The sequence below is a fragment of the Oncorhynchus keta genome, chromosome 18 (genome assembly GCF_023373465.1).
Source record: "Oncorhynchus keta strain PuntledgeMale-10-30-2019 chromosome 18, Oket_V2, whole genome shotgun sequence".
In the NCBI taxonomy this organism is placed as follows: domain Eukaryota; kingdom Metazoa; phylum Chordata; class Actinopteri; order Salmoniformes; family Salmonidae; genus Oncorhynchus; species Oncorhynchus keta.
The window spans coordinates 1,779,735-1,801,117 of NC_068438.1; the positions used below are offsets into that span (position 1 = coordinate 1,779,735).

Genomic DNA, 21,383 nt, shown 5'->3' on the forward strand with positions numbered 1-21,383 from the left:
CCGGAACATATCCCAGTCCGTGTGATCAAAACAATCTTGAAGTGTGGCTTCCGATTGGTCAGACCAGCGTTGAATGGTTCTCGTCACTGGTACATCCTGTTTGAGTTTCTTCCTATAAGACGGTAAGGAGCAAATGGCCGGCATTTGATTGTAAGGAATTCTAGGTTGGGAGAGCAGCAGGACTTGAGTTCCTGTATTTTGTTATGATTACACCATGAGTCGTTAATCATGAAGCATGCACCTCTTCCCAGAGAGGTGTTTATCTCTGTCGGCGCGATGCATGGAGAAGCCCGGTGGCTGAACCAATTCCAACAACATATCCCGAGATAACATTCTCTGTTTCACGGAAACATGGGTACAATCTCTGATGTCTCTCTGAAAGGCAAACATTGCTCGAATTTCGTCTACCTTGTTGCCAAGAGACTGAACATTGGCGAGACGTATACTCTGGAGCGGTGGGCGATTTGCGCGTCTACGGAGCTTGACCAGGAGGTCGCTCCAACTGCGGCATCGTTGTTTTGGGTCGACTTCCGGGATTAGATCCATTGTCCTGGGTGGTGGCCCAAACAGAGGATCCGCTTCGGGAAAGTCTTATTCCTGGTCGTAATGTTGGTAAATTGACGTCGCTCTTAAATCCAATAGTTCTTCCCGGCTGTATGTAATAAGACTTAAGATTTCCTGGGGTAACAATGTATGAAATAATACATTAAAAAATGAAATACTGCAAAGTTTCCTAAGGATTCGAAGCGAGGTCTGATATTGGCAGAAAGCTTAAATTCTTGTTAATCTAAGTGCACTGTTCAATTTATAGTAGTTATTACAGTGAAATAATACCATGCTATTGTTTGAGGGGATGTATTAAATGTATTAATAAGCCAATTAGGCACATTTGGGCAGCCTTGATATAAAACTTTGAACAGTAATGCAATGGTTCATTGGATCAGTCTAAAACTAGTTGCCAAAATCTAAATTGACGCTGGGCTGGAATAATACATTATGGCCTTTCTCTTGCATTTCAAAGATGATGGTGCAAAAGAAATACAAAAAAACAGTTTTTTTTTCTTTGTATTATCCTTTACCAGATGTAACACGTTATATTCTCCTCATTCATTTAACATTTCCACAAAAAGTGTTTCCTTTCAAATGGTATCAAGAATATGTTTATCCTTGCTTCAGGTCCTGAGCTACAGGCAGTTAGACTTGGGTATGTCATTTTGGCAAAAAAAAATAATTAAAAGTATTATGTTAAGCATATTTTTACTCCTAAACATATTTAGGCTTTCTATAACAAAGGGGTTGAATACATATTGACTCGAGACATTTTAGCTTGTCATATTTGTATTAATTTATAAACATTTTAAAAAACATTATGGGGTATTTGCCTGTAGTTATTAAACTCTGCCTGATGGACCCACGGGTTGTCATATCCAGGATCGTCATGCACTCCACGTGTCCTGCCACCTGACTACATTGTCCATAACCTGTAATACATTACATAGATGGAAGAACCTCACCCAGAGAGCTGTGCATGTCAGTATGTGGTTAGACAGCCAAATCCTTAGATTTGGCCAAATAGACAAATAGAATGCCATTCTAGTTGTACTCTATATACAACTTATTTGTATTTGCTAGGTATGTGTAGGCATACTGTCTTTGTAAGCGCATCAATATGATATTTACAGCATAAAATTATTTGTCTTTGTAACACAAACACACCCATACATTTTTTCTAGATAGACCCCATGCCGTACAAATGTGCACAACCGCGACATTCAAACGAGGCTGCAAAGAAAACTAATGGGACTGTAGCGACTGTGTTGACAAAAGTCTGGGGTGTGAACTACGCTTCTATTCAAGCGTTGATCAACATGGTAATGGCTTTATAGTATTGGAGAAAAGTTTTTAAAAATGTACCATACGTTACATCGTGACGTTTCATGCCGTAACGTACAGCACGCGTAAAGCAACTATTTCTGTCTTACAATCTCTCTCCACCAGGTGTAGCACTTCTCTTTGTTTAAAAACAAGAAATGGACAGTGACGGGGGTGGGGGGGATACCTAGTCATTTTTTGCGTCATCACTGTAAGCGATCATCACTCTCAAAACCGCTGTTTACTTCTGAAGACCACTTTAGCACCGCCTTAAAAAACCCGATTCAAATTCGACAAAAACCTTCAAATAGGTATGTAATGACACATTATATAAACTCTTTACAGTGTTTTATTTACATTTAGGTGGCGATAAGGTGATAAGTTGGACAGATCGAGTGAAAAAAAGCCATTTCCCCACACGACATCTCTCCTTCTCACTGTCACCCATTAGTTTGCTTCCCCACCCGCCATTTTTAAAAAGACTCGACGGAACTCATTGCCTTCTTGAATCATGCAGAAATGGGCATCGTGGAGGTCTCGTCAATGCTTTTGTTGGAAAGGGGAGAAATTGTGCTTTACAATGGTATTGACATTACAGTCGATCTGGAAGTATCACGTTTTTTGGGCGCTAAAATAAGGTCAATTGTACGGACCAAGGTGATGTAACAAGAGTGAGTTAGTTTATGTTAGCCTACACCTGTAGGGACATCAGTAGTTCCGTAAAGGATCGAACAGCCGACTTAAGGAGAGACGAGACAAGACAAAACTAGCCAGTTATATGCAGTATATTGTGATGTAAAACAGCAGAGCTGACTTAAGAGCGGGCATTCAAGTCGCAGTTGATACCGTTTTCATAGTAAAATGTTTTAACACAACATGATGAACATTTGATACTAAGTTGCAAGCTACTTTCATAGCAAGATGTTGTATAACGATTGTGTTATGAAACTAAATCCAGACACTGCCTCTTGATACTGTATCTTCCATAATCGATTTGACAGAGAAATATCAGCTTGCTGCTGTCAGCTTGGCTAAACACAAGGTCAGCAGAGGCTTTAGCCATCTTGAAATGGCCCGTCAGTCAGGAGGGGAGAAGTCCTCAACTTCAAAACGTATTATTTCACTAATAGCAACGTCATTTTCCTCTCACCTGGACAAACTTCTCGATGGTCTTGAGGACCTCCATATTGAATGGCTTGGCCTGAATGACTGACAGGTCCATGTGACTCAGCAGGCTGTAGATGATCTGGAGCAAGGTTTGCTGCATGCTGGGTAGACCCTTCTCCAACAACTAGCCAATCAGAACACACTCACAGTTAATGACACAGTCTGAAATGGATGGATAGCCCTACATTGATCGATTTAATCCATTGATCCATATTACTCGAGGAGAAACTTAATTTATGTATCAGAAACTCTTAAGGATCATTCACACTATAGGGCTGACCTGAACAGCACTATACTGGCTCAGATATTTTCTTCTCACATCGTCCTTTCCTGCACGGTTCCAGCAACGAAGATAGATACCAAACCAGGCCAGCCCTGTACAGTTCATCTTGAACTGGATTGGTTTGGCCCTATAGTGTGAATCAGGCTTAAGAGGAGTATGGTTATCCATAGAACAGCCATACAGACCTCGGCCATGTAAGTGACCATGTTGAGGGTGATCTCGGAGAAGGCCTCGTGGAGATAGCGACAGACGACGTTGACCCAGGAGAAGCAGTTCCGGGTGTACGAGTGTGTTTTGTACAGGGTCATCACATGGGCCAAGTTGGACAGTTTCGGATTCTTCTCTTCTAAGCATACCTGGCCATCCAAGCAGAAATCAAATACTAAATATTTACGGTACATGTTGGCAGCGAATCATAAATAATTAATTAGATTGACATGAATTCAATTTCAAAATGACCAAGAGTACATTTATATACTTTACATTGACTTAATTTCTGGAGAAAATTTACCTATTTCACCTCATTTTGCATGTGTAAAGTCCTCGTTTATGTATTCAATAACGCACATTGACTGGAAAGTTGACGAGGAGACTAACCTGAGCTATTCTCTGCGCCACGTCTTTACAGAACTGGGATGGGCCGTCGAAGTTCTGGACCAGATGTGGCAGCAGACAGAGAACGTTCAGAGGAAAACCTGGGGAACAAGAGAAATAGGGCTTCCATTTCACTCAAAAATTATAAATAATAATTAATGACAATATATTTAATTTATAACTCACTTTTTATTGAAAGAAAATCAAAGTGCTACAGTGACGGCATAAAATGAGAGACAGACACAAAGAACCAACTGACGCGGCTGAGCATGTGAACGAAGAAGACGCTTGTGGACGAGGCTCCTACGCATTAGTTAATTTAGCCAAATTTGTACTTTGCATTTCACTTTCTTACATATCACATTCGAGTGATGAATTTGTAAGTTATCTTTCTGATTCAAATGAGGAGCAGAAGACCTGTCACTAACGTTTGCACCTCGATGGCAAATGTGAATGGTAATGGCGCCGACTCCAGTCCAACCGATACGGAGTCTCATGCGGTCACACTCCACACAGATCTTCAGAACCTGCGTACGGTTCTGATCTCGGAAATTACAGCTACCATTGCCACTCAGCTCAAAACTGCCATCGATGCTGCTCTGGCCCCCTTCACTGCTGTCCGTGATGCTGTCCGAGCTGCTGTGAATGAACAAGGCCGCTGACTTGACGGCTTTGAACATGACTTGTGTGACTACCATAAACACATAGTAGCCCTTGAGAGAACGGTCGCCCGTCTGAGCTACGATAACCATAAGGTGCTGGGGGTCCATAGCCCCAGCTGGCGGAGATGACAACTCCAAGCCTAGAGTGTTTATCGTCTGTTTTCACTACTACTGTGACAAGGAGCACATCCTCCAGAGGCAGGGCAGAGACCAGCTACACGTCTGTGGATGCAAGGTGTTCATCTTTCCTGACCTCAGCTCGAGTGTCACCAAGAAGAGAGCTAAATTCCTCGATGTGAAACGCAACCTTTATCAGAAGAAAGTTAAAATTCTCACTCTGCTCCCCTGCTCGTCTCCACGTTCAACATACCGGAGGGAAGGCTAAAGTCTGACTCCCACGAGGATGCCAAGCGTTGGTTCAACAGTCACTTCTGGATCTATGACCTACTCTTTTGCCAGGTAGCATGCATAGCCTAGTCTAGCCTACCTTCCAAGTCGAAGAGATGTTTTGATTTTTACAGCAGGGCTTTTTTCCCCCTGTTGCTACTCTGCAGAAACACCATTGAACTCTGATAAAAATGATGACTACTGTCTTGTGTGGTTGTTATTTAAGCTACACGTTTGGGAGGTCTTTTTTATTTGGCTAGATGGCGAGCGAAGTAATGCATGGCTACAATTCCAGGCTTTTGCAGAGCTTTCCTTTTTTCGTTTTTTCATCTAGATACTTACTGAAGGACTTTTGACCCCTTTACTACGCCCCATTAATCATTCATACATGTACAGACACATGTTTTGTTGACATTGAGTGAGAGGTTATGTTCCTGCACCACACTCCCAGGGACCTGACCTTCTCCCTGTAGGCTGTCACGACATTGTTGGTAATCAGGCCTACTACTGTTGTGTCGACAAAACTTGATGATTGAGTTGGGTGAACAGGGAGTACAGGAGGGGGCTGAGCAAACACCCTTGTGGGGCCCCAGTGTTGAGGATCAGCGAAGTGCACGTGTTGTTTCCTACCTTCACCACCTGGTGGCGGCCCGTCAGGAAGTCCAGGAACCAGTTGCACAGGGCGGGGTTCAGACCCAGGGCCACAAGGTTAATGATGAGCTTGGAGGGTACTACGGTGTTGAATGCTTAGCTATAGTCAATGAAGAGCATGCTTACATAGGTATTCCTCTTGTCCAGGTGGGATAGGGCAGTGTACAGTAGGATGGCGATTGCATCGTCTGTGGATCTATTGGGGCAGTATGCAAATTAGAGTGGGTCTAGGGCGACAGGCCGGGTGGAGGTGATATGATCCTTGACTAGTCTCTTCAAAGCAATTCATGAAGACAGAAGTGAGTGCTATGGGGCAATAGTCAGTTACCTTTGTTTTCTAGGGTACAGGAACAATGGTGGAAATCTTGATTCATGTGGGGACAGCAGACTGGGATAGGGAGAGATTGAAAATGTCCGTAAACACTCCAGCCAGCTGGTCTCCGCATGCTCTGAGGACGCGGCTAGGGATGCCGTCTGGCCCGGCAGCCTTGCGAGGGTTAACACGCTTAAATGGCTTACTCATGTCGGCCATGGAGAAAGGAGAGTCCACAGTCCCTTGGTAGCGGGCGAAGAAGGTGTTTAGCTTGTCTGGAAGCAAGACGTCGGTGTCCGCAACATGGCTGGTTTTCCCTTCATAGTCCGTGATTGTCTATAGACCCTGCCACATGAGTCTTGTGTCTGAGCCGTTGAATAGCGTCTCCACTTTGTCTCTATACTGACGTTTTGCCTGTTTGATTGGCATACGGATGGAATAACTACACTGTTTGTATTCGGCCATACTCCCAGTCACCTTGCCATGGTTAAATGTGGTATTTTGCGCACTGCTGCCATCTATCCACGGTTTCTGGTTAGGGTAGGTTTAATAGTCACAGTGGGTACAACATCTCCTATACACTTCCTGATAAACTCAGTCACCGTATCCGTGTATTCGTCAATGTTATTCTCAGAGGCCGCCCAGAATATATACCAGTCCGCGTGATCAAAACAATCTTGAAGCGTGGATTCCGATTGGTCAGACAAGCGTTGAATAGTCCTTAGCATGGGTACTTCCTTTTAGAGTTTCTGCCGATAGGAAGGGAGGAGCAAAATGGAGTCGTGATCAGATTAGCCTAAGGGAGGGCGGGGGAGAGCCTTGTAGGCATCCCGGACGTTGGAGTAGCAGTGGTCGAGTGTTTTTAGCAGCGCAAGTACTACAGTCAATGTGTTGATAGAACTTCGGTAGCATTTTCCTCAAATTTGCTTTGTTTAAATTCCCAGCTACAATAAATGCGGCCTCAGGATATGTGGTTTCCAGTTTGCATAAAGTCCAGTGAAGTTCCTTGAGGGCCGCCGTGGTATCGGCTTGAGGGGGAATATACACGGCAGTTACTATAACCGAAGATAATTATCTTGGGAGGTAATACGGTTGGCATTTGATTGTGAGGTATTCTAGGTCGGGTGAACAAAAGGACTTGAGTTCCTGTATGTTATCACAATCACACCATGAGTGGTCAATCATGAAAACCCCTGCTTCTTCCAGTCGAGATATTTTTTCCTGTCTGCGCAATGAACTGAGAACCCAACTGGCTGTACGGACTCATACAGTATATCCCGAGAGAGCCATGTTTCCGTGAAACAGAGTATGTTACAACCCTGAGCTTGTCAACTTTATTATCCAGAGACTGAACATTAGTGAGTAATATACCAGGAAGCGGTGGGTGGTGTGCGTGCCTCATGAGTCGGACTAAAAGTCCACTCCGAATACCTCCTCTACGCCAGCGTTTTTTTGGATCAGCCTCTGGGATAAGTTAAATTGCTCTGGGGAGTATGAACAAAGGATCTGATTCGGGAAAGTCGTATTCCTGGTCGTAATGCTGGTGAGTTACTGCCGCTCTGATATCCACAAGTTCTTCCCAGCTGTATGTAACAAAGACATTTCTGGGATAATAATGTAAGAAATAACACACACAAAAATATACTGCAAAGTTGCCTAGCAGCTAGAAGCACAGCTGCCCTATCTGTCGGCGTCATCTGTTGACCTACTTTTCCGTTTTGTGAATGCCTTTTCAAATGTATTTCACTGCTTGTGCTACGGAGCCTCTCCGTGTTAGGATAGGAAGGTTTTCTGTTTATTCATATGCATCAAAGCATTCCATTCGCTGAGGAAGGAGACTTTGGGTTTGGGCGAAAGGGGAGGTGATGGGGACCATTTTTGTTTCTTTTCTTTTTATTTGATAAAAACATATATACATATATATACACACACACTTTGTTGCATTTTTCATCAGTTCTCTATTTTATCTTTATCTTTTTCCCTTTCAATATTTTAGATTGTGAATAGGTAGGCCTAATCCTATAAAGTTTTATCTTGGAATACTAAAACAATGAATAATTCTGTCAAGAGGTTTTCTCCCCTTTGAAAAAGCTAAAAGCAGATGGGATATTTCTACAAGAGACCCATTTGCTCATTAAAGATCACTCAATGCTACAAAACTCCAGGTTTAGGCAGGTTTTCCATTCAGACTTTGACTCCATAGCCAGAGGGGTTGCAATTTTGGTTAGTAAAATAATACACTTCAGAAAGTAATGGAGGACATTTAATAATAATTGGCACCATTTGGCAAACTCTTGCAGTACTGGTCAATATATATGCTGAATGTTAAATGGGTTGCTGGGGAAAATCCCTTCTCTGAACACCCATCTTTTGATAATTGGCGGGGATCTGAATTGTGTTATTAGCCAGGCTTCAGACCACTCCAAACCCAGAAATATGTCTCCTTCTGCTATGTCAAAGTCATTCTCATATTTTATGGTTCAGAATGGGTGTACAGATCCCTGGAGATGTCAGAATCCCCAGGCAAGAGAGTATTCTTTCTTTTCACATGTACACCATTATTTTTCTCGTATTGACTATTTCTTTATTGATCATAATTTACTTCCAAATGTCACCTCTTCTGAATATTTCCCATTGTAATTTCTGACCATGGACCTTTAGCCCTCGACAAACTCATACTCCTCTCTGTTGGAGATTAAATTCTCTTCTCCTGTCTGATGCAAACTTCTGTAATGTTATCTCCACTTCTATTGATCATTTTATTTTGTGGAATGAGGTAGGATGGACAGGTAGGGAGGGGTTGGATGTGTGAAGGGAGTAAAGGTGGTTGGGATATGGTAAAGTCTTTGTACTTATATTGATGTACATTTTGGAAAACTTTAATAAAAACATGTCACCCGTTTCAGGAAACTAGGCTTATGTTGCGGGTCAGTACTTCACAGGAGAGCCGTTTGAATATAAACTTTTTGGTGCATGGACATGCCGAGAGATGAGTTTGGATTGATCTGCCATTTAGCACGCTTCTGTCTATTTGAGCTGGTCGATGTCTCGGTAATCCTGTCTAACGGGTCTTTAAAAAAAAATGTATTGTAGTGAAACTGAATACCTGTTAATTTTTTATTTAACCTTTATTTAACTAGGCAAGTCAATTAAATTCTTATCTACAATGACGGCCTAGCCTGGACAACGCTGGGCCGGTTGTGCGCCACTCCATGGGACTCCCAATCATGGCCAGATGTGATGCAGCCCGGATTTGAACCAGGTACTGCAGTGACGCCTCTTGCACTGAGAAGCAATGTCTTAGACCACTGCGCCACTCGGGAGCCCATATATTTTACATCTGTCTCCGGATTACATCTTAAAACTAAAGGGCAACCACGGCATCTGACAGGAGACTAGTCCATCCATGATGTGTACAGGTAAGATAGTCTAGCTAGCAACATTTTCAGATTTTACACGTTTCAAATTTTAACAGAAAGTGGTTTCATTTCAAGTTCGTGTACTGTTAGCGAGATAATGTTATCTGGCTGGCTCGCTAGCTAAAGTTATGTGTATGACCTTATAATTCATATCTTAGAGCCATTTTCTTGACTAGTTATAGCCTAATGTTATATAGCCAACATTGAACCTGCAGATTCATGCAGGGTAGAAACGTTATGCAGGGTAGAAACGTTATGCAGGGTAGAAACGTTATGCAGGGTAGAAACGTTATGCAGGGTAGAAACGTTATGCAGGGTAGAAACGTTATGCAGGGTAGAAACGTCATGCAGGGTAGAAACGTCATGAGTTGGGATTTCTTAGAGGAGTTTAATTCCTCTAACAAACCAATTCAATTATAACAAAGCAAAACACTTTGTCCGGTTCTAAGAATTTGTAAGGATCTTTTTTGCATAAAATAGACAAGGATCAGTCTCAAAATTAATCAAGAGTTCTGAACATAATCACATGTACTTTAGTTTATATATCACACATAGCGTCCTAAATGTCCCCCCTCCTCTCCGACAAGGACAAAGCTGCTTCAAAAGTCCATTCCAACACACACATATTGCTTATCATATGCTACCACAAGTTGCATAATCTACTGCAAGCCTAACGGTTTCTCCCCGCCTTGGGTGGGGAGACTTTCTTCCTGTTATTGGTTTCACAGTGGTCACAAGTTGTCTGTCACAATTTGTCTGTTAAAACTTCTCTCTATGTAGAAACATTCTTTGTTAGACAGGGTAGAATTATGTTAGTTACAATCCTGCATCAAATGTATACATTTAATCATTATTCATAAAATCCTATAACAGGATTATGATTAATTGTTTACCTAGATAGCTAACGAGCTACACGTCTTCACAAAAGACATGTCATTTGAGTGTGCCAGAGCGCAGAATAACTGATTAATTTACGAACAATCAACCCTACGAAATCAAAATGTGTTTTACATTTTAGAGTAGCCACCCTTTGCCTTGATGACAGCTTTACACAGTCTTGGCATTCTCTCACCCAGCTTCAATTGGAATGCTTTTCAAACAATCTTGAAGGAGTGCCCACAAATGCTGAGCACTTGTGTTACAACCAGGCTCAAGACTGTAACAAACGATGGCAAACCACACATTGAGTAAAGGAATAACAAAATGAATTTATTCCAGAAATAAACACTCACAACAATAATCAGATGAGGCATGAAGGTCAGTTAATTATGTGTCAACTGCCAAAGCCACGATGAAACAACCAAAGGTATACATGGAGAGAGGAATCTCTTGCTGAATGGTGAAACAGTGGCTTTATGCCACAGCTGAGCTTTCACAGGTGTGCCCCATCAGCACTGATGACCCTCCCAGCTCTGCCCACCTCTCCTACTCCACCCACTAATCTCCTGCAGGAAGTAAGCACAAGCAAAACCCAGTAGACGGAGCAGAGAGGGGCTGTCACACTTGTTACCCGCTTTTCCTTCACTCTGTGATCCAACATCCCAAACCATCTCAATTGGGTGGAGGCTGGCTGGATTGTGGAGGCCAGGTCATCTGATGTAGCACTCAATCACTCTCCTTCTTGGTCAAATAGCCCTTACACAGCCTGGAGGTGTGTTGGGTCATTGTCCTGTTTAAAAACAAATTATAGTCCCACTAAGAGGAAACCAGATGGGATGGTGCATCACTGCAGAATGCTGTGGTAGCCATGCTGGTTAAGTGTGCCTTGAATTCTAAATAAATCACTGACAGTGTCAGCAGCAAAGCACCATCACTCCTCCTCCGTGCTACACGGTGGGAACCACACATGCAGAGATCATCCGTTCACCTACTCTGAGTCTCACAAAGACACAGCGGTTGGAACCAAAAATCTAAAATTTGGACTCATCAGACCAAAGGACAAATGTCCACCGGTCTAATGTCCATTGCTGATGTTTCTTGGACCAAGCAAGTCTCTTCTTCTTATTGGTGTCCGTCCTTTAGTAGTGGTTTCTTTGCAGCAATTCGACCATGAAGGCCTGATTCAAGCAGTCTCCTCAGAACAGTTGATGTTGAGAAGCTGAACAGTTGATGTTGAGATGCAATTTCTGAAGCTGGTGACTCTTATGAACTTATCTTCTACACAGCAGAGGTAACTCTGGGTCTTCCTTTCCTGTGGCGGTCCACATGAGAGCCAGTTTCATCATAGCGCTTGATGGTTTTTGTGACTGCACTAGAAGAAACATTGAAAGTTATTGACATTTTCCGCATTAACTGACCTTCATGTCTTAAAGTAATGATGTAATTATTTGAGCTGTTCTTGCCATAATATGGACTTGGTCTTCAACCAAATAGGGCTACCTTCTGTATACCACCCCTACCTTGTCACAACACACCTGATTGGCTCAAATGCAATAAGGTGGAATGAATAAGGTGGAAAGAAATTAAAATAACAGGCACACCTGTTAATTGACATGCATTCCAGGTGACTACCTCATGAAGCTGGTTGAGAGAATGCCAAGAGTGTGCAAAGCTGTCATCAAGGCAAAGGGTGGCTACTTTGAAGAATCTCAAATATAAAATATATTCATGATTCCATATGTGTTATTTCATAGTTTTGATGTCTTTATTATTATTTTACAATGTAGAAAATATAAAAAATAAGGTGTCCAAACTTCTGACTGGTACTGTAGCTAGCAAGTTAGCTTGGGTGCTTGACTGCTGTTTGTACAGAATGCTCGGATCAACCATTGAAGAGTTGAATGTGGCTAAAGCTTAAGAAGATGTGAACAATGCTGAATGACTGTAGACAAAGAAGGGCTCTCCATTAGTACAAAAACACTCAAAAGTGGGTTAAGTTCAAAGCAAAATGACTTTCCCTATGTTCCTCAACTGTAGTGTATGATATACCATTTTTGTAGCTCTGAGTCTCTACTTTTATCCAATGTAAAAAACACCATTTCAAATTTTGCTCCATAAGACCGATTTGAGCTGGTCGGTCACAGCAAGGAGGCCTACAAACCTGACTTAGTTACACCAGCTCTGTCAGGAGGAATGGGCCAAAATTCACCCAACTTATTGTGGGAAGCTTGTGGAAGGCTACCTGAAACGTTTGACCCAAGTTTAAATTGTTTAAGGCAATGCTACCAAATTCTAATTGAGTGTATGTAAACTTCTGACCCACTGGGAATGTGATGAAAGAAATAAAAGCTGAAATAAATCATTCTCTCTAATATTATTCTGACATTTCAAATTCTTCAAATAAAGCGGTGATCCTAACTGACCTAAAACAGGGAATGTTTACTGTCAGGAATTGTGAAAAACTGAGTTTAAATGTATTTAGCTAAGGTGTATGTAAACTTCCAACTTCAACTGTAGCTCAGTACTAGGATTATTTATTTTATTCAGTCATTATCTTTATCAAGGGTGTCGATTATTTCAGACTCCACCGTACATACTGTATATACCAATTAGCAGACGCTGTTATCCAAAGAGACTTCCAGTCATTTAGAATATGGGTTCTGCAAGCTGAAATTTAAGCCTTTACCATATCATTGCAAGTGCCATGCTTTACCAATTGAGTCACACCGGACTACAGATAACATACCTATGGCTTGTGAGGTGTCCACCACGGGCACCCGCGAGACAGGCGTGAGCTGGCAGAAGATGTGCAGGGTGAGGTCGGTGGTGGAAGTGGACGTGAAGCCCTTGAGGAGCAGCTGCTGGAGTCCGGCGAAGCCACTCCACCTCAGCTGGCCCTGCAGCTTCTCCAGCCGCTCCCTGTTCTCCTGCTTGTCCAGGGCCACGTGGGCCAACAGCTTGAGGAGCAGCCGCAGGGACATCTGGTACTCAAACTCAAAGTCTGACTCCATCAGGGACACAGCAACCCAGAAGATGGTGGCCAGCAGGTTGGACGGGTGGTTGACGTTGGCTGGGTCACTCGGGGGCTCTTTGGAAGAGGACGGACTGCGGAGGAGAGCAATGCGTTTATTTATTTTAGGCCTTCTATCCCAATAGATGCCCCTTTGTGGCACCCCCGAGCCTTTGCCAAATTTTCAAACGTTTTACCAAGGTGTATCCTTATGAACACGACCTCAAAATGACTGGGAGATGCCAAATGAAAGGATTCCCTAAAAAGTGCTGTAGTCTACTTGGCTACTTGCTGTCCCCTACTTGCGGTTCTTGGTCAGCCCTCCCTGCTGGGTGCAGGCCTGGACGCGGTCCAGTGTAGCGCTGCGAGGAGGGTCGGATGAGCGGTCAGCCTCACCAAACCTCTTGGGGACGGAGTAGCTCCTCTGGTGACGGCTGCGCTCGGCTGTCCCCAGACCCTGCTGGAACAGGTTCAGCTGCCCCGTGCTCTTCCTGTTGGACACCAGCTTCCCGCTGGTAAGGAAGTCTGGGGAGGATGCCCTGGAGAGCCAATAAGAGACTAGCGATGAGTTGAAACCCTTCACAACCTGGCATACAAATACCTAATGAAGGATTGGCGTACTCAACTCTAAATTGTTTGAACAAACAGCTTTGGGTGCTGGGTTGTAAGGTCGTAAGTGATAATAGATGTGTGAACTCTGTTGATGCAGCTACTACATTTTGTATATTCTTATTCCTCTCCATTCCTTATTCCATTAGGAATGATGTGGAATAGTTAGATATTGCTACACTGTCGGAACTAGAAGCACAAGCATTTTGCTACACTTTCAATAACATTTGCTAACCATGTGTATGTGACCAATAAATAGTGATTTGTTGCTGCAGCTACTACTCTCTGTTTCACTATTGGTTCACTTTACTGATTCAGTCTGAACCTTCTCCAATAAAGGGGCACTTGGACAGGCTTGAAAGTAGCTAGTCCAATCAGTGTCCTCTTAGCAACTGTGGGCAGGTTTAGCTTATGTAGCATTTGGAGAACATCAAAAGATTTGGACTTCTGATTGGTTGAAGGTGATCCATTTGCTGACTTAGTCTTGTTTTATAACGGCAGTAATTACAGCCATTCTTACAGCCAGAATAGTGTGGGTTCCAGGCGAATATAAAGGTCCATTACCTGATCTAGTGGTAGTGCTTCCGCCCCCAGACCACGTGCCCCTGGAGGCAGCAGTTTGTTCCCAACGCAATTTATGTACGGTATCCCTCCGTATCACAATCTAGCTACATGTTAATACATTTGTTTTAAAGTGATCTGCAAACCAACCTGTTCAGGATAGCCATTAGGTCATTGTTCTTGAGACATTCAGCCAGGTTGTCCACCACAGACTCTAAGGTGAGCAACACTTCCATAACATAACCCTAGAAGAGCAGGAGGACATTAAAACTGGGTATCTGCACAATCACACGCACGCACACACACACGCACTCGCGCACACGCACTCACACACGCACTCGCGCACACTCACACTCACACACGCGCACTCACACACAGACAGACAACACACACGCAGGAACACACAGACACTCCCCCGTTCCCTCCGCCCACACACACCTGTACTTCCTCCCCGTGCTCCCCCACCACCTCCACCAGTCGCGAGAGCAGGTCGAACACGGCGTGGGCCGTGAGCGGCTGCCGCAGCCCCCGAACCACCTGGAAGGACCTCCCGGCGTAGTGGCGTGACAAGCTACACAGACCCATCTGCAGAGCTATGTCACTCAACTGCGGCTCCAGGTGGAAGTCTGGCCCAAACAGGAGAGGTATGAGACACACACGCACAAAGCATGGGCACGCAGGCACGCACACACACATGCATGTTCGCAAATACACATATATGCGCGCACAGACACACACGAGCATGTAGTGTGGTAAGGTGTAGAATAGCGCTAGACTCTTGGGGAGGATTACCTGATTTGGACTCTTTGAACACCGACACCACATAACGCAGAAAGTTGACAAGCTGCTCAGTGCTTTTTGAGGTCTGGTTCTTGGGTGAGATAGCTTCGTGACACCACATGGGGCCACAGGCCCTGGAAAACAATAACACAATTGTTTATGATATCATAGAGAGGATAACAAATGTATAATTCAAACAGAAGTATACCAGTAGGGTGAAATTGCCCCTAGACGCTGATCTTGGGTCAGTTTAGAATTTTCCTTACTAATGGTTAAGGTTAGGATGGGAGAAGAACTGATCCTAGTACTGTACTTAGGGGAAAGCAAAGTGGAGCTTCAGTGATGTTGCTACTTCAACAATGACAAGTTTGTTGTTGTGTTAGCCACACTAGACCACTAGGTGGCGTATGACGTGAGGAGTTGGCTCCCTGTTCTCTCACACTGACATCAAGTTGATTAAACCGACATGAAATTGCATGGCCATATATCGATAACAAAAAATCTTCAAGATGAAGGCCTGCAAATTATATTTCCGTTTGCCTTTGCCAGGATAAATAGCTAATGAAGTTCTAGTGTTCCACTCAAATCGGTGTGTTTGTGCATGCATGTGCGAGTGTCTGTCTGTTGGTAGTGGTACATACTATGTGACTGACTGGTTGGCCGACTGCCTGTTTGTCTGTCTGGCAGACTCTCTGCATGTCCGTCGGATTGTACGTCCTTCGGTCCGTGGCCAACCTACCTGGTGGTGAGGAACTCAATCAGCTTGTTGGTCTTCTCGTCTGTCTCTGAGGGGCTCTTCAGCTCCTCCGCCTCCTGGGAGGAGATATGGGGCAGGTTGGAGGTGCTGCCTCCCAGGCTGAGGCTGGAAGAGGTGGACGAGGAGCTCAGGCCAGAGTCTGGTACTGGGGATGCCTGGCCCTCTCGCAGGAAGTCCATCCCACCTAGGAGGGAGAGGGAAGGAGAGGAAGAAGATGAGGAAGGGAGCGGGAGAGAGAGGGATGAAAGGGGGATGGAGGGGAGAGGGATGAAAGGGGGATGGAGGGAGATGGAGGGGAGAGGGATGGAGGGAGATGGAAGGAGAGGAAGAAGATGAGGAAGGGAGCAGGAGAGAGAAGGAGAAAGGGATGAAAGAAGGATGAGGGGGAGAGGGATGAGAGGGAGGGATGAGAGGGGGAGGGAGGGGAGGGGAGAGGGATGAGAGAGGGATGAGAGGGGAGAGGGAAAGAGAGAAGGAGAGGAGTCAAAATAGGGACTGTTCAGAAGGCACAAGACAGGATGAAACGCTTTGAAACATAGGAGGTGCAACGTGAACTTCAAAACCGTGTTCAATGAACAGCACCCAGTTAACGGGGGTATGTTTTATGGTTTCACATTACTTCCTCACTGCTCATGTTGTGAATCCAATGCAGCAAGGTGTGAGGTGAACTCTATGCTCTGTTTTTCTATATTATATAACTAGTGAATGCAAGAAACCAGCTTGTCCCTAGTCAGGTCAAGTGAAGTTTTCTTTATCGAGTCAAGTATGTCATAAAATAATAATGCTATCAACATATATATTTTTTAACAAGAGGATAAGTAGTCCTATGTTGAATACAGTGGAGGCTCCTCAGAGGAGAAAGGGGAGGGCCATCCTCGGTGAATTTCTTAAAAATACAAATAATGAATCAAAGCTATCCTTTTTAGATAAACTATACTAAATATATTCCCGTCACCAAATAATGGATGTAACACACTGCAATGAAGTACTACAGTAGCCTCAGCAGCACTCTGTTGTAGCCGGTATAGCCGGAGAACAGCTAGCTTCTGTCCTCTGGGTACATTGACTTCAATACAAAACCTAGGAGGCTCATGTCTTTCATCCCCTTCCATAGACTTAAACAGTAATTATGACAACTTCCGGAGGACGTCCTCTAACCTATCAGAGCTCTTGCAGCATGAACTGGGATGTTGTGCACCCAATCAAAGGATCAGAGAGATCAACTGCAGCTAGCTAGTTTAGCTTACTCAAACACCCAGCTCAAACAGAGGGCTCCTATATTAGCTAGCTGGCTATGGCTATCCAGCACTGGAACTCTTCCAAGTCAAGGTAAGCTTTTGGTTTTATTCATTTATTGCCATCGGGGCCCGCTGGCGTAAACTACTAATCTGTTTATGCAGCTAGCTAGATTAGTTTACTCAAACATAGAGGGATGCTATATTAGCTAGCTGGCTATTGCTATCCAACACTGGAACTCTTCCAAGTAAAGGTAAGCTTTGGTTTTATTAATTTATTGCCACCTTGGCCCGCCGGTGTAACTGCTTTCTGACTGTACACTGTACTGCATGATTGTAGTGGGTTTACTAAAGCGTTAATTCTAGTAATTCTAGTTGCCTATGACGTGACAACAATGTAGGCTGTGTGTTGCGGTTAACGGTCATGATGTTTTTTCGCCTGGTCACAGACAGCTGATGTGTTGTGCAATGAAGTCCACAAGCGAAGTGAAAAGGTGAGAGGAGGAGAGCGCGTAGATAATTGCGAGAAGGAATTATATATAAAACGAGCAAAGTGATCATGCTGTTTTTATGTGGCTGCTATGAAAGTGAACTGTTTGCGTGTGACCAGGGGTGTATTCATTCCGCCGACACTGTTTAAAACATTTTCTTAAATGGAAGCAAACGGAACAAAACGGGGATAAACATACCTGACTTTGTCAAATAGAATCTCTAATTTGCAACTGTTGGACTAATGATTACACCCTAGATCAGCTAGATGCAGGCAAGCGTGTGCAAGGCGGTATTGAATGTGTTGCTGTCTGTCACCTTGTTTAGTCAAAATTCTTTCTAGTTTACGTTGTAAACTTTCATTCATAGGCTAGGATGTAGCAAACTCATGATGCGTACAGGGAAAATTGAAGTATCATGTAGTAGCTTAAACCTATCGATGTTACATTGAGCTGGGTGAATGGAATATGAATGACTGTGATCCAATATGCTGTAATAGAAAAAAGAAATAATATCATCCTCCATCACCTTAAACAGCACCAATCGCCACTGGTTGAATATGTAACTTTCTAGACATGGCAATTCGCATACTGCCCCAACAGATCCACAGATGACGCAATCTCAATCACACTCCATACTGCCCTTTCCCACCTGGACAAATGCAACACCTATGTGAGAATGCTGTTCATTGGCTACATCTCAGTATTCAACACCATAGTGCCCACAAAGGTCATCACTAAGCTAAGGACCCTGGGACTAAACACCTCCCCCTCTACAACTGGATCTTGGACTTCCTGATGGTCCGACCCCAGGTGGTGCGGGTGGGCAACAACACATATGCCACGCTGATCCTCAACATGGGGGCCCCTCAGGGGTGCGTGCTTAGTCCCCTCATGTACACCATGTGAACCCACAACTGTGTGACCAAACAAGACTCCAACACCATTAAGTCTGCTGACGACACAACAGTGATAGGCCTGATCACAGACAATGATGAGACAGCCTATAGGGAGGAGGTCAGAGACCTGGCAGTGTGGTGCCAGGACAACAACCTCTAATTCAATGTGAGCAAGACAAAGGAGCTGATCGTGGACTACAGGAAAAGGCAGGCTGAGCAGGCCCCCATTAACATCGACGGGGCTGTAGAGGAGAGGGTCGAGTTTCAAGTTCCTTGGTGTCCACATCACCAATGAAGTATAATGGTCCAAACACACCAAGACAGTCATGAAGAGGGCAAGACAACACCTTTTCCCCTCAGGAAAAGGCATGGGTCCCCAGATCCTCAAAAGGTTTTACAGCTGCACCATCGAGAGCATCCTGACCAGTTGCATCATTGCCTGGTATGGCAACTACTCAGCATCTGACCGTAAGGCGCTACAGATGGTAGTGTCTAAGGCCCAGTACATCACTGGGGCCAAGCTTCCTGCCATCCAGGACCTATATACAGTGCCTTGCGAAAGTATTCGGCCCCCTTGAACTTTGCGACCTTTTGCCACATTTCAGGCTTGTGAAGAATCAACAACAAGTGGGACACAATCTTGAAGTGGAACGACATTTATTGCATATTTCAAACTTTAACAAATCAAAAACTGAAAAATTGGGCGTGCAAAATTATTCAGCCCCCTTAAGTTAATACTTTGTTGCGCCACCTTTTGCTGCGATACCCCAAGCGACTTACAGCTGTTATGTCTCTATCAGTTTTACACATCGAGAGACTGACATTTTTTCCCATTCCTCTTTGCAAAACAGCTCGAGCTCAGTGAGGTTGGATGGAGAGCATTTGTGAACAGCAGTTTTCAGTTCTTTCCATAGATTCTCGATTGGATTCAGGTCTGGACTTTGACTTGGCCATTCTAACACCTGGATATGTTTATTTTTGAACCATTCCATTGTAGATTTTGCTTTATGTTTTGGATCATTGTCTTATTGGAAGACAAATCTCCATCCCAGTCTCAGGTCTTTTGCAGACTCCATCAGGTTTTCTTCCAGAATGGTCCTGTATTTGGCTCCATCCATCTTCCCATCAATTTTAACCATCTTCCCTGTACCTGCTGAAGAAAAGCAGGCCCAAACCATGATGCTGCCACCACCATGTTTGACAGTGGGGATGGTGTGTTCAGGGTGATGAGCTGTGTTGCTTTTACGCCAAACATAACGTTTTGCATTGTTGCCAAAAAGTTCCATTTTGGTTTCATCTGACCAGAGCACCTTCTTCCACATGTTTGGTGTCTCCCCCAGGTGGCTTGTGGCAAACTTTAAACGACACTTTTTATGGATATCTTTAAGAAATGTCTTTCTTCTTGCCACTCTTCCATAAAGGCCAGATTTGTGCAATACACGACTGATTGTTGTCCTATGGACAGAGTCTCCAAGCTGTAGATCTCTGCAGTTCATCCAGAGTGATCATGGGCCTCTTGGCTGCATCTCTGATCAGTCTTCTCCTTGTATGAGCTGAAAGTTTAGAGGGACGGCCAGGTCTTGGTAGATTTGCAGTGGTCTGATACTCCTTCCATTTCAATATTATCGCTTGCACAGTGCTCCTTGGGATGTTTAAAGCTTGGGAAATCTTTTTGTATCCAAATCCGGCTTTAAACTTCTTCCCAACAGTATCTCGGACCTGCCTGGTGTGTTCCTTGTTCTTCATGATGCTCTCTGCGCTTTTAACAGACCTCTGAGACTATCACAGTGCAGGTGCATTTATACGGAGACTTGATTACACACAGGTGGATTGTATTTATCATCATTAGTCATTTAGGTCAACATTGGATCATTCAGAGATCCTCACTGAAGTTCTTGAGAGAGTTTGCTGCACTGAAAGTAAAGGGGCTGAATAATTTTGCACGCCCAATTTTTCAGTTTTTGATTTGTTAAAAAAGTTTGAAATATCCAATAAATGTCGTTCCACATGATTGTGTCCCACTTGTTGTTGATTCTTCACAAAAAAATACAGTTTTATATCTTTATGTTTGAAGCCTGAAATGTGGCAAAAGGTTGCAATGTTTAAGGGGGCCGAATATTTTCGCAAGGCACTGTACTTGGCGGTGTCAGAGGAAGGCCTGAAAATTGTCAAAAGATTCCAGTCACCCAAGTCATAGACTGTTCTCTCTGCTACCGCACGGCAAGCGTTTTTTAAAACTTATTTAGTCAATATTTTGTTATCTCTATTTCTTGAACTGCATTGTTGGTTAATGGCTTGTCACTAAGCATTTCATGGTAAAGTCTACACCTGTTGTATTGGGCGCATATGACAAATAACATTTCATTTGATAAGAAACTGCGCTCTCCCTTGAAAGGAATGTAAGCCATTCCCTGCTGATGCCTGTACCTAGATTAATCATGGATAAGAGCAATGTGTCCAGTGCTACGCTCCCTCCCATAGACCCCCATAGAACCACAAGGCTGTCTGTCTAAGATGGTGAGTTTGATAAAACGGAAAATTCCTTTATATTTTTTTTTAGCAATTTTTTTTATAGTAAAAAATATAAAACGCAACATTTTACAGAGTTACGGTTCATATAAGGAAATCATGAAATTAAAATAAATGAATTAGGCTCTAATCTATGGATTTCACATGAGTGCATATACAGATATCTGTTGGGGACAGACACATTTTTTAAAGCTGTGGATCAGATAACCAGCCAGTACCTGTTGTGACCATCATTTGCCTCATACATCTCCTTCGCATTCAGTTGATCGAAATATGTGGCAACTGGGA

General features: G+C 43.7%; 1 protein-coding gene across 5 annotated transcripts in view; it reads right to left on the reverse strand.

Annotated features, from left to right (window-relative positions):
- LOC118397034 (protein furry homolog) overlaps positions 1-21,383 on the reverse strand; it is a 231,669-nt gene that overhangs the window by 63,223 nt on the left and 147,063 nt on the right. For all 5 annotated transcript variants that reach the window (XM_052467095.1, XM_052467092.1, XM_052467093.1 and 2 more), the window contains exons 41-49: positions 15,927-16,128; positions 15,200-15,321; positions 14,846-15,033; positions 14,558-14,652; positions 13,540-13,776; positions 12,974-13,332; positions 3,920-4,017; positions 3,508-3,678; positions 3,023-3,163 (exon numbers count right to left, since the gene is read on the reverse strand). In XM_052467095.1, coding sequence (XP_052323055.1) covers positions 3,023-3,163; positions 3,508-3,678; positions 3,920-4,017; positions 12,974-13,332; positions 13,540-13,776; positions 14,558-14,652; positions 14,846-15,033; positions 15,200-15,321; positions 15,927-16,128 — 1,613 coding nt within the window. The remainder of the gene's footprint in view (positions 1-3,022; positions 3,164-3,507; positions 3,679-3,919; positions 4,018-12,973; positions 13,333-13,539; positions 13,777-14,557; positions 14,653-14,845; positions 15,034-15,199; positions 15,322-15,926; positions 16,129-21,383) is intronic.